Source organism: Oncorhynchus tshawytscha, linkage group LG13 (genome assembly GCF_018296145.1).
Source record: "Oncorhynchus tshawytscha isolate Ot180627B linkage group LG13, Otsh_v2.0, whole genome shotgun sequence".
NCBI lineage: Eukaryota > Metazoa > Chordata > Actinopteri > Salmoniformes > Salmonidae > Oncorhynchus > Oncorhynchus tshawytscha.
The window spans coordinates 81,279,423-81,293,303 of record NC_056441.1 but is presented as its reverse complement, the minus strand read 5'-3'; the positions used below and the strand labels follow the sequence as shown (position 1 = coordinate 81,293,303).

At 45.0% G+C, this 13,881-nt stretch overlaps 1 protein-coding gene across 1 annotated transcript in view; it reads left to right on the top strand.

Annotated features, from left to right (window-relative positions):
* The window catches only part of LOC112237266 (RELT TNF receptor), a 62,548-nt gene extending 55,081 nt beyond the window's left edge, over nt 1-7,467 (top strand). The window contains 5 exon segments of the mRNA XM_042294969.1: nt 1,846-1,948; nt 1,951-2,067; nt 2,112-2,215; nt 5,799-5,958; nt 6,679-7,467. Of these exon segments, the coding sequence (XP_042150903.1) occupies nt 1,846-1,948; nt 1,951-2,067; nt 2,112-2,215; nt 5,799-5,958; nt 6,679-6,690 (496 nt within the window). The 3' untranslated portion in view covers nt 6,691-7,467.
* Nucleotides 7,468-13,881: the final 6,414 nt, after the last annotated feature.

Genomic DNA, 13,881 nt, shown 5'->3' with positions numbered 1-13,881 from the left:
AGGTATAGAACACAGGGTATAGAACACAGGTTACAGGACAGGGTATAGAGAACAGGTTACAGGACAGGGTATAGAGAACAGGTTACAGGACAGGGTATAGAGAACACAGGTTAGAACACAGGTTACAGGACAGGGTATAGAACACAGCCAGGGTATAGAACACAGGGTATAGAACACAGGTTACAGGACAGGGTATAGAACACAGCCTATAGAACACAGGTTATTGGGTATAGAACACAGCCTGAACACAGGTTATTGGGGTATAGAACACAGGCTATAGAACACAGGTTACAGGACAGGGTATAGAACACAGGGTATAGAACACAGGTTATTGGATAGGGTATATAACACAGGGTATAGAACACAGGTTATTGGATAGGGTATAGAACACAGGGTATAGAACACAGGTTACAGGACAGGGTGAACACAGGGTATAGAACACAGGTTACAGGACAGGGTATAGAACACAGGGTATAGAACACAGGTTACAGGACAGGGTATAGAACACAGGCTATAGAACACAGGTTATTGGATAGGGTATAGAACACAGGGTATAGAACACAGGTTACAGGACAGGGTATAGAACACAGGCTATAGAACACAGGTTACAGGACAGGGTATAGAACACAGGCTATAGAACACAGGTTATTGGATAGGGTATAGAACACAGATAACAGCAGAAGGATATAATGTGCAGCTTAATGGAAAAGCCCTTCAGATGTTCTGAATGTTCTGCTGTTCTCTCCTGTGAGTTTGTGACATTGCCTGTCAGCTTGCGTTCTGGAACGCTCTACATGCTCACACACACACACGCACACAAACACACATACCTTTCTGTGGTCCAGGGATAACCAGAGGTTAGTGGGGGCCGTTGGGGTCAGAGAAGCATCACAGGACCCTCCCACACAATGGAACAATAGGCAGCTCTGCACTGAGTGGTTTCATAAAGGCTGGGATGGCAGAGCCGCTTGACACTGTGCATTTTAATAAAGGGAGGCTCTGCCCGTTGCCAGGCGTTTCACTGGTAGGCTAGGGCTTCCAGTAGGCCAAGGGATTCAGTAGGTCAGGGGATTCAGTAGGCCAGGGGCTTCAGTAGAACAGGGGCTTCAGTAGACCAGGGGATTGAGTAAACCAGGGGCTTCAGTAGGCCAGGGGCTTCAGTAGGCCAAGGGGGTTTCAGTAGGCCAGGGGCTTCAGTAGGCCAAGGGCTTCAGTAGGCCAGGGGTTTAGGTAGACCAGGGGGCTAGTAGACCAGGGGCTTCAGTAGACCAGGGGCTTCAGTAGGCCAGGGACTTCAGTAGGCCAGGGGCTTCAGGTACGCCAGGGCTTCAGTAGACCAGGGGATTGAGTAGACCAGGGATTGAGTAGACCAGGGGCTTCAGTAGGCCAGGGATTGAGTAGGCCAGGGAATTCAGTAGACCAGGGGCTTCACTAGGCCAGGGGATTGAGTAGGCCAGATATTGAGTAGGCCAGGGATTGAGTAGGCCAGGGATTCAGTAGACCAGGGATTGAGTAGGATGGGATTTAGTAGGCCAGGGGATTCAGTAGGCCAGGGATTCAGTAGACCAGGGGCTTCAGTAGGGCCATGGGTTTCATTAGGCTAGTGGGGTTGGTTTCTGAAGAGGGCGATGTAGTTGGACAGAAACCAGATGTGGGGTATTGCTGTCTGTCCCTACCCTATTACACACACACACACACACACACGCCAAAACCATGTAAAAGTGTGTGTTTTGCATGTGTGAAGCACTATGGTCATTTCCCCCATCTGTGCATACCTGCTTGTGTTTGTGTGTGTGCCTGCATACCTGCTCATACATGTTCTCTCTCTCTCTCTCCCAACTCCAGGTTCCCAGTGCTGTCTCCGTTGACTCATTTCCTCTCCTTACCCAGACTATGTCCTCACCAGTCTCACCTCCACACCATCTCTGGTCTGTCTGGCCTGTCTGGCCCCGACACGGCTACTGCTGCTCCCGCTGTGCCCAGAAGAAATGGCCCCCCATCCTCCTGCCCCCCATCAAACCCCCAAAGTTCCTCCTGACCCCCTCAAACCCCTCAGTCTCTCCTGTTACCCCCTCTGACCTCCAGAAGAACCCTCCTGCCCCCCGTGGACACACCACTCCACCACTAAGATCTCCCAGACGCCCAGGGCTGGGTCAGGGTTACTCCCTGAAGGGAAGTGGAGGATTCCTGGGGAGGTGACCCGGTCTGTTGGGAGGTGAGGATGGAAACACACACACATACTGCTGCTAAGTGTGAGCATTGTGTACATACAGTTGAAGTCGAAAGTTTACATACACCTTAGCCAAATACATTTAAACCCAGTTTTTCACAATTCCTGACATTTAATCCTAGTAAAAATTCTAACCCTGTCTTAGGTCAGTTAAGATCACCACTTCATTTAAAGAATGTGAAATGTCAGAATAATTAGTAGAGAGAATTATATATTTCAGCTTTTATTTATTTCATCACATTCCCAGTGGGTCAGAAGTTTACATACACTCAATTAGATATTTGGTAGCATTGCCTTTACATTTTTGGGTCAAATGTTTTGGGTAGCCTTCCACAAGCTTCCCACAATAAGTTGGGTAAATTTTGGCCCATTCCTCCTGACAGAGCTGGTCAGGTTTGTGGGCCTCCTTGCTCGCAAACGCTTTTTCAGTTCTGCCCACACAGTTTCTATAGGATTGAGGTCAGGGCTGTGTGATGGCCACGCCAATACCTTGACTTTGTTGTCCTTAAGCTATTTTGCCATAACTTTGGAAGTATGCTTGGGGTCATAGTCCATTTGGAAGACCCATATGCGACCAAGCTTTAACTTCCTGACTGTCTTGAGATGTTGCTTCAATATATTCACATAATTTTCCTTCTCATGATGCCATCTATTTTGTGAAGTGCACCAGTTTCTCCTGCAGCAAAGCACCCCCACAACATGATGCTGCCACCCCCGTGCTTCACGGTTGGGATGGTATTCTTCGGCTTGCAAGCCTCCCCCTTTTTCCTCCAAACATAACGATGGTCATTATGGCCAAACAGTTCTATTTTTGTTTCATCAGACCAGGGGACATTTCTCTAAAAAGCACGATCTTTGTCCCCATGTGCAGTTGAAAACCGTAGTCTGGCTTTTTTATGGCGGTTTTGGAGCAGTGGCTTCTTCCTTGCTGAGCGGCCTTTCAGGTTATGTCGATATAGGACCCGTTTTACTGTGGATATACAGTGGGGCAAAAAAGTATTTAGTCAGCCACCAATTGTGCAAGTTCTCCCACTTAAAAAGATGAGAGAGGCCTGTAATTTTCACTATAGATACACTTCAACTATGACAGACAAAATGAGAAGAAAAAAATCCAGAAAATCACATTGTAGGATTTTTAATGAATTTATTTTCAAATTATGGTGGAAAATAAGTATTTGGTCACCTACAAACAAGCAAGATTTCTGGCTCTCACAGACCTGTAACTTATTTTTTAAGAGGCTTCTCTGTCCTCCACTCGTTACCTGTATTAATGGCACCTGTTTGAACTTGTTATCAGTATAAAAGACACCTGTCCACAACCTCAGACACACTCCAAACTCCACTATGGCCAAGACCAAAGAGCTGTCAAAGGACACCAGAAACAAAATTGTAGACCTGCACCAGGCTGGGAAGACTGAATCTGCAATAGGTAAGCAGCTTGGTTTGAAGAAATCAACTGTGGGAGCAATTATTAGGAAATGGAAGACATACAAGACCACTGATAATCTCCCTCGATCTGGGGCTCCACGCAAGATCTCACCCCGCGGGGTCAAAATGATCACAAGAACGGTGAGCAGGAATACCAGAACCACACGGGGGGACCTAGTGAATGACCTGCAGCGAGCTGGGACCAAAGTAACAAAGCCTACCATCAGTAACACACTACGCCGCCAGGGACTCCAATCCTGCAGTGCCAGACGTGTCCCCCTGCTTAAGCCAGTACATGTCCAGGCCCGTCTGAAGTTTGCTTAGAGAGCATTTGGATGATCCTAGAAGAAGATTGGGAGAATGTCATATGGTCCGATGAAACCAAAATATAGCATTTTGGTAAAAACTCAACTCGTCGTGTTTGGAGGACAAAGAATGTAGTCCTCCAAAGAAAACCATACCTACTGTGAAGCATGGGGGTGGAAACATCATGCTTTGGGGCTGTTTTTCTGCAAAGGGACCAGGACGACTGATCCGTGTAAAGGAAAGGGATGAATGGGGCCATGTATTGTGAGATTTTGAGTGAAAACCTCCTTCCATCAGCAAGGGCATTGAAGAACCCCATAGAAAATCTTTGGAGGGAGTTGAAAATACGTGTTGCCCAGCAACAGCCCCAAAACATCACTGCTCTAGAGGAGATCTGCCAGCAACAGTGTGTGAAAACCTTGTGAAGACTTACAGAAAACGTTTGACCTCTGTCATTGCCAACAAAGTGTATATAACAAAGTATTGAGATAAACTTTTGTTATTGACCAAATACTTATTTTCCATCATAATTTGCAAATGAATTCATTAAAAATCCTACAATGTGATTTTCTGGATTTTTTTTCTTATTTTTTCTGTCATAGTTGAAGTGTACCTATGATGAAAATTACAGGCCTCATCTTTTTAAGTGGGAGAACTTGCACAATTGGTGGCTGACTAAATACTTTTTTGCGCCACTGTAGATAATTTTGTACCTGTTTCCTCCAGCATCTTCACAAGGTCCTTTGCTGTTGTTCTGGGATTGATTTGCACTTTTCAAACCAAAGTACGTTCATCTCTAGGAGACAGAACGCGTCTCCTTCCTGAGTGGTATGACGGCTGCGTGATCCCATGGTGTTTATACTTACGTACTATTGTTTGTAGAGATGAACGTGGTACATTCAGGCGTTTGGAAAATGCTCCCAGGGATGAACCAGACTTGTGGATGTCTACAATTTTTTTCTGAGGTCTTGGCTGAGTTCTTTTGATTTTCCCATGATGTCAAGCAAAGAGGCTCTGAGGCACTGAGTTTGAAGGTAGGCCTTGAAATACATCCACAGGTACACCTCCAATTGACTCAAATGATGTCAATTATCCTATCAGACACTTCTAAAGCCATGACATCATTTTCTGTAATTTTCCAAGCTGTTTAATTAAAGGCACAGTCAACTTAGTGTACGTAAACTTCTGACCCACTGGAATTGTGATACAGTGAAATAATCTGTCTGTAAACAATTGTTGGAAAAATGACTTGTGTCATGCACAAAGTAGATGTCCTAACCGACTTGCCAAACTATAGTTTGTTAACAAGAAATTTGTGGAGTGGTTGAAAACGAGATTTAATGACTCCAACCTAAGTGTATGTAAACTTCCGACTTCAACTGTACGTAGGCATATCCATGCACCGTACATCCATGCACCGTATACATCCATGCACCGTATACATCCATGCACCGTACATCCATGCACCGTATACATCCATGCACCGTATATACATGCACCGTATATCCATGCACCGTATACATCCATGCACCGTATATATCCATGCACCGTATACATCCATGCACCGTATATATCCATGCACCGTATACATCCATGCACCGTATATATCCATGCACCGTATACATCCATGCACCGTATATATCCATGCACCGTATACATCCATGCACCGTATACATCCATGCACCGTATATATCCATGCACCGTATACATCCATGCACCGTATATCCATGCACCGTATATATCCATGCACCGTATATCCATGCACCGTGTATCCATGCACCGTATATATCCATGCACCGTATATCCATGCACCAATCTTCCGTTTGATTGACAGGTTTCAGGTGGCTCAGATTCAGGAGCAGAGGCCTGGTTCCGTGGAGATGACGCTCTGCCCAGAGTCGAGTGACTCAGACTCAGTGGAGGATTCATCTCTGCTGGGGGCGAACAAGTCATCCTCGTCATCATCCTCACCAGCTGCCAGGGGTACACAGGAGGTGATGGTTACTTCCTGTCTTGCTGATACTCCCTCTCGTTTTATTTTCACCTCCTCTCTTCCTCTTTCCAGTCCACAGAACAATCTGCTTCTTGAGTTCTCTCAGGAGACCCTGGCAGCACACAGAGGAGATCATATTCTTCTAGTGACTGCTGAATTATGGAATAGTAACACATTTCCTGTCATTGTGGTGCTGGGAAGAACTCCCTCAACAACACACACACACTCCCTAGTTAGTCATCAGTGACAAAAACACACACGTCTAGCTCAGCACGTTTTAATGTGACACACACAATCACAACACACTTACGGTTTGTCAGTGCTGACGAGTGAATGAATTAAATTGTATTTTTGCATCAAATTGCAAGTTGGCATCCCATCCCTGACAGTTAGTGAGGAAGCTACTGGCCCCTGGTGGTGACATTGGGAACACACACACACACACCACCTCTCAAGTCCTGCCTGTAAGTCACATTCCCATGAAGCAACATCCTGTGAGTCAACGATCAACCATTCTAATAATCTCTCGCTCTCGCTCTCTCTCTCTCTCTCTCCTATCTGTCTCTCTCTCTCTCTCTCTCTCTGTCTCTCTCCTATCTGTCTCTCTCTCTGTCTGTCTCGCTCTCTCTCTCTCTCTGTCTCTCTCCCGCTCTCTCTCTCTGTCTCTCTCTGTCTCTCTCTTTCTGTCTCTCTCTCTCTTTCCACTTGCTCTCTCTTACAGGTTAAGAGCTAAACATTCGCAGAGAGGAATGCTGGGTAAAAATAACTCTACCTCGCTGATCAATGGATGTGATGGGATTCCAAAATGGCGACCAGAGAAGTTGTGATTTGGGAAGTTAGCCTGGGTGCTTGTTGGGAAGTTAGCCTGGGTGCCAGACAAAGGGAAACCCTTGTATTTTTAACACAAACAAGTTGTATCTATTCCTATTGTCTTTAGAGGCAGGGAGAAGAGAGGAGGAACAAACTATGAATTAACCCAACCGTGTGGTCAACACAGTCTGCACTCGACACAGTGCAATACACACACACACACACACACACACACACACACACACACACACACGGGGGTAGGCCTACACACATAGAACACATACAAAAAGAACAAGTATTATTATAGGAAACGACTCCAATTTGTAGTGTAGAGAACTTTTAATCATTTTTCTAACACTTTCAGCTGTTTTGACTTGTTATATTTGAAACGCTGATTAGCGTAAGTTTTAGGCCTTCTTGATAATGTTGAATGTAGTCTCCAACATTGATAGAGAGACATAATAATATACAAACAGCATGAACTACATGTTGTACTCTTTAGCTCTTATAGATGGCATTTAACTTCATTTAGTTTCTGATTAAAGTTGAACATGTGGTAACAGCAGTGTAAATGACTGTATATATGTACATAGGGCTGTGAATATTGAAACTCTTAGATTTGACCAGAGGAGGGTCGGACAGGGAGAGAGGTCAGGGAGAGGGTCAGGGAGAGAGTCAGGGAGAGGGTCAGGGAGAGAGTCAGGGAGGAGGTCAGGGAGAGAATCAGGGAGAGAGTCAGGACAGAGTCAGGGACAAGGTCAGGACAAAGTCAGGGACAGAGTCAGGGACAGAGTCAGGGACAGGACAGAGTCAGGGACAGGACAGAGTCAGGGACAGGAACAGAGTCAGGAACAGGACAGTCAGGGACAGAGTCAGGACAGGGACAGGACAGAGTCAGGAACAGAACAGGGACAGGACAGAGTCAGGAACAGGACAGGAACAGGACAGGGTCAGGGACAGGACAGAGTCAGGAACAGGACAGGGTCAGGGACAGGACAGAGTCAGGAACAGGACAGAGTCAGGAACAGGACAGAGTCAGGAACAGGACAGTCAGGGACAGCGTCAGTCAGGGTCAGGAACAGAGTCAGGGACAGGACAGTCAGGGACAGGACAGTCAGGGACAGGACAGTCAGGGACAGCGTCAGTCAGGGACAGGACAGAGTCAGGGGCAGGGTCAGGAACCGAGTCAGGGACAGGGTCAGGAACCGAGTCAGGGGCAGGGTCAGGAACCGAGTCAGGGACAGCGTCAGTCAGGGACAGCGTCAGTCAGGGACAGGGTTAGGAACCAAGTCAGGGACAGGGACAGGGCAGAGTCAGGGACAGGGCAGAGTCAGGGACAGGGCAGAGTCAGGGACAGGGCAGAGTCAGGGACAGGGCAGAGTCAGGGAAAGGGCAGAGTCAGGGAAAGGGCAGAGTCAGGGAAAGGGCAGAGTCAGGGACAGGACAGTTAGGGACAGGACAGTCAGGGACAGGGTGTGGGTTTGCCAGTAGTTTGCGGTGCCTCTTTTGACGCACTTAAGTATGTCCCAGGCATTTTGGGGGAGATGTGCTTTGTCCTGTGACTTCCTCTCTCCTGGCGTGTCACAGATCTAGGATCAGTTGACCCTCCCAGCTACACTGACCATTGATCAGTGGCATCCTACTCCATGTGGCACTTAGCTCAAACCATGACCTCACTTCCTGCCTTGTGACAATTGCCTTTCAACGAACATAGACTAAGTTATTAGGATAATCAACAAGTCTCTTTTGCCCCCACAGATAATGCACTACAGATGCATTATTCATTCCGTTTTCAGTCAACTGTTATTACGTATTGCTACGCAGACACACACACACACACACACACACACACACACACACACACACACTGTCTTACTCTTCCAAGGAGAGCATGCAGACAGACACTATCATCTCTGGGTACTCTGAGTAAAAACTGTATTCTCAGTCCTCCTAAAGGGAACTACATTATCATAGGAATATTTAGACTTTGACCATCTCAATGTCATTCCCTCAGCTGCATTTCAAGTGTTTTTACTTCCGTTTTTGTTTGTTATTTGAGTAGATTGCCGAGTAGTGGCTGACGTAGCTGCTTCACTGTGGAAACAGTTTGGGTTTTGCAGTTTACATTTGATAAAGGGTGGATGATGATGATCAGGATCTAGTTTAACTATTTTTTATATTCTGTATGTTGCTGTTTTTGCCGTTTAGAACCATTGTCTGGATTTGATCATTTTTATTGGTTGAACATGTCCATGTTTTTATCTGATGTATTATAACATGTTATAAACTGAAGTGTTGCAGAAAGGAAAACAACTCATCTTCTTTACATTCTGGATTTGTATTTATTATGATATTGCATTTTTCTCTATGATATTTCTACTCTTGAAATAAATGAGCGGTTTATTTTGACTGGTCTGCGTGTGGTTTGTGTTATAATGCATGAACTTCCCACGGTAAACATGCGTGTGAGTCTATATGAGCCCACGGTAAACACGTGTGTGAGTCTATATGAACCCACGGTAAACATGCGTGTGAGTCTATATGAGCCCACGGTAAACACGTGTGTGAGTCTATATGAACCCACGGTAAACACGTGTGTGAGTCTATATGAGCCCACGGTAAACGCGTGTGAGTCTATATGAGCCCACGGTAAACATGCAGTCTATATGAGCCCACGGTAAACACGCGTGTGAGTCTATATAAGCCCACGGTAAACACGCGTGTGAGTCTATATGAGCCCACGGTAAACATGTGTGAGTCTATATGAGCCCACGGTAAACACGTGTGTGAGTCTATATGAGCCCACGGTAAACATGCGTGTGAGTCTATATGAGCCCACGGTAAACACGTGTGTGAGTCTATATGAGCCCACGGTAAACACGCGTGTGAGTCTATATGAGCCCACGGTAAACACGCGTGTGAGTCTATATGAGCCCACGGTAAACACGCGTGTGAGTCTATATGAGCCCACGGTAAACACGCGTGTGAGTCTATATGAGCCCACGTGTGAGTCTATATGAGCCCACGGTAAACACGCGTGTGAGTCTATATGAGCCCACGGTAAACACGCGTGTGAGTCTATATGAGCCCACGGTAAACACGCGTGTGAGTCTATATGAGCCCACGGTAAACACGCGTGAGTCTATATGAGCCCACGGTAAACATGCGTGTGAGTCTATATGAGCCCACGGTAAACACATGTGTGAGTCTATATGAGCCCACGGTAAACATGCGTGTGAGTCTATATGAGCCCACGGTAAACACGCGTGTGAGTCTATATGAGCCCACGGTAAACACGCGTGTGAGTCTACATGAGCCCACGGTAAACATGCGTGTGAGTCTACATGAGCCCACGGTAAACATGCGTGTGAGTCTATATGAGCCCACGGTAAACGCGTGTGAGTCTATATGAACCCACGGTAAACACGCGTGTGAGTCTATATGAGCCCACAGTAAACACGCATGTGAGTCTATATGAGCCCACGGTAAACACGCGTGTGAGTCTATATGAGCCCACGGTAAACATGCGTGTGAGTCTATATGAGCCCACGGTAAACACGCGTGTGAGTCTACATGAGCCCACGGTAAACATGCGTGTGAGTCTATATGAGCCCACGGTAAACATGCGTGTGAGTCTATATGAGCCCACGGTAAACGCGTGTGAGTCTATATGAGCCCACGGTAAACACGTGAGTCTATATGAGCCCACGGTAAACACGAGTGTGAGTCTATATGAGCCCACTTTAAACACGAGTGTGAGTCTATATGAGCCCACGGTAAACATGCGTGTGAGTCTATATGAGCCCACTTTAAACATGCGTGTGAGTCTATATGAGCCCATGGTAAACATGCGTGTGAGTCTATATGAGCCCACAGTAAACACGCGTGTGAGTCTATATGAGTCCACGAAACATGCGTGTGAGTCTATATGAGCCCACGGTAAACATGCGTGTGAGTCTATATGAGCCCACGGTAAACACGCGTGTGAGTCTATATGAGCCCACGGTAAACATGCGTGTGTGTCTATATGAGCCCACAGTAAACACGCGTGTGAGTCTATATGAGCCCACGGTAAACATGCGTGTGAGTCTATATGAGCCCACGGTAAACACGCGTGTGAGTCTATAAGAGGTAAACATGCCAAAACAGTAAACACGCGTGTGAGTCTATATGAGCCCAAACATTGAGTCTATATGAGCACTAAACACGCGTGTGAGTCTATATAAATTGACAAACATGATCCACTAAGCACAATAAATTGACAGGATGTTAAATATGTTGACAGGATGTTAAATATGTTGACAGTATGTTAAATATGTTGACAGGATGTTAAATATGTTGACAGGATGTTAAGTGAGCCTTTAGTGCCCTCTAGTGCAGTACGGGAAATCTTCGCACAACTAAATACACTGAACAAAAATATAAACGCAACACGTAAAGTGTTGGTCCCATATTTCATGACCTGAAATAAAAGATACCAGAAATGTTCCACAAGCACAAAAAGCTTTTTTCTCTCAAATGTTGAGCACAAATTTACATCCCTGTTATTGAGCATTTCTCCTTTGCCAAGATAATCCATCCACCTGACAGGTGTGGCAAATCAAGAAGCTGATCAAACATCATGATCATTACACAGATGCACCTTGTGCAGAGACAATAAAAGGCCCCCTAAAATGTGCAAATTTGTCACACAACACAACGTCACTGATGTCTCAAGTTTTGAGGGAGCGTGCAATTGGCATGCTGACCATGAATGTCCACCAGAGCTGTTGCAATAGAATTTAATGATAATTTCTCCAGTGTGATTTTAGAGAATATGGCAGTACATCCAACCGGCCTCAAACCACAGACCACGTGTAATCACTCTGCTGCAGAGGATAAGTTCATTACAGTTATCTGCACCTCAGAAATTGCAGCCCAAATAAATGCTTCACAGAGTTCAAGTAACAGACACATCTCAACATCAACTGTTCAGAGACTGCGTGAATCAGGCCTTTGTGGTTGAATTGCTGGAAAAGAAAATGCTACTAAAGGACACCAATAAGAAGAAGAGACTTGCTTGGGCCAAGAAACACGAGCAATGGACATTAGACCTGTGGAAATCTGTCCTTTGGTCTGCTGAGTCCAAATTTGAGATTTTTGGTTCCAACCTCCGTGTCTTTGTGAGACGCAGAGTAGGTGAACGGATGATCTTCGCAAGTGTGGTTCCCACCGTGAAGCATGGAGGAGGAGGTCTGATGGTGTGGGGGTCCTTTGCTGGTGACACTGTATGTGATTTATTTAGAATTCAAGGCACACTTACCTAGCATGGCTACCACAGCATTCTGCAGTGATACGCCATCCCATCTGTTTTGCGCTTAGTGGGACTATCATTTGTTCTTCAACAGGACAATTACCCAACACACCTCCAGACTGTGTAAGGGCTATTTGACTGAGAAGGAGAGTGATGGAGTGCATCAGATGACCTGGCCTCTACAATCACCTGACCTCAACTCATTTGAGATGGTTTGGGATGAGTTGGACCGCAGAGTGACAGAAAAGCAGCCATGAATTGTTGGATTTTGTTTAATTTGTTTAACATTTTTTTTTTGCTACATGATTCCCATATGTGTTATTTCATAGTTTTGATGTCTTCACTATTATTCTACCCTGTAGAAAATAGTAGAAATAAAGAAAACCCCTTGAATGAGGAGGTGTTCTAAACTTTTGACTGGTACTGTATATAAAAAATAATACTATATATGAATAAAAAATGTTAAGTTATTCAAGTATAAATTACCAAAGTTATGGTAGATTGCTATAGATTTTTTTGTTAATTACCAAAATTACTGAAGATTCTGGTAACTTTGGTAAATTACAGGTAGCTTTGTTTAAGCATAAGTTTTTTCTCTGTAATTTGTAGTCGTGCCAGCAGTGAGCCTGTGTTGCTTCTATAAAACTATCTGGATTATATCCAGCACCATCTGTGTGTCTTTGGGATGTTAATGAATGATTTTACAGACACACCCTAGAACCTGTCCAAGTCATGCCTGGGCCTGAACCTCTTTCTCTGACAGCTCTCAAGAGGAGGTCCTCTTCAGACTGACTTACAGTCTGTGTGTGGTGTATGCATTTCTGAAGATAGCTTTGTTAGATACACTACAATCAGTGGCCCCTAAAGATATAATAACTGTCTATTGTGGTTACAATAGTGATTAGAATATCACTAACATCACTATCATGTTTTTCAGCATATATGCTCTCTACACTGTCAGCATCAACCAGTGTAAATCTCTCTGCCGTTAGCTAAGGAAGCTAAGTCAGATTTAATCAATGAGTTACTGTATACCCCTCTCACTTTCAAGTAATACGTCTGGTATTTGTATTGAATGTGAAATCTCCTGTTATTTACCAGTCAGGGATAAAACATTCAATAAAATATGCCCACTTTGTTTGACACCATTCATTCTCTTTCAAACAGTCGTCATCCCATAGAATTAGGAATAGTAGGATCTCTATGGGTCATCTGATCCGTATCTGATAATGATATTCAGTTCAAAGGAGTCAGTCATCAAATCAAATGTGTTTATATAGACCTTCTTACATCAGCTGATATCTCAAAGTACTGTACAGAAACCCAGTCTAAAAGCCCAAACAGCAAGCAATGCAGGTGTAGAAGCACGGTGGCTAGGAAAAACTCCCTAGAAAGACCAAAACCTAGGAAGAAACCTAGAGAGGAACCAGGCTATGAGGGGTGGCCAGTCCTCTTCTGGCTGTGCCGGGTGGAGATTATAACAGAACATGGCCAAGATGTTCAAATGTTCATAAATGACCAGCAGGGTCAAATCATCCAGCCAGTGTCTTTGTCCAACTGTGTTCTCTTCATTCCAATGGAATACACAATGTGTTCTCTCCATTCCAATGGAATACACAATGTGTTCTCTCCATTCCAATGGAATACACAATGTGTTCTCTCCATTCCATGGAATACACAATGTGTTCTCTCCATTCCAATGGAATACACAATGTGTTCTCTCCATTCCAATGGAATACACAATGTGTTCTCTCCATTCCAATGGAATACACAATGTGTTCTCTCCATTCCAATGGAATACACAATGTGTTCCATAGCTAT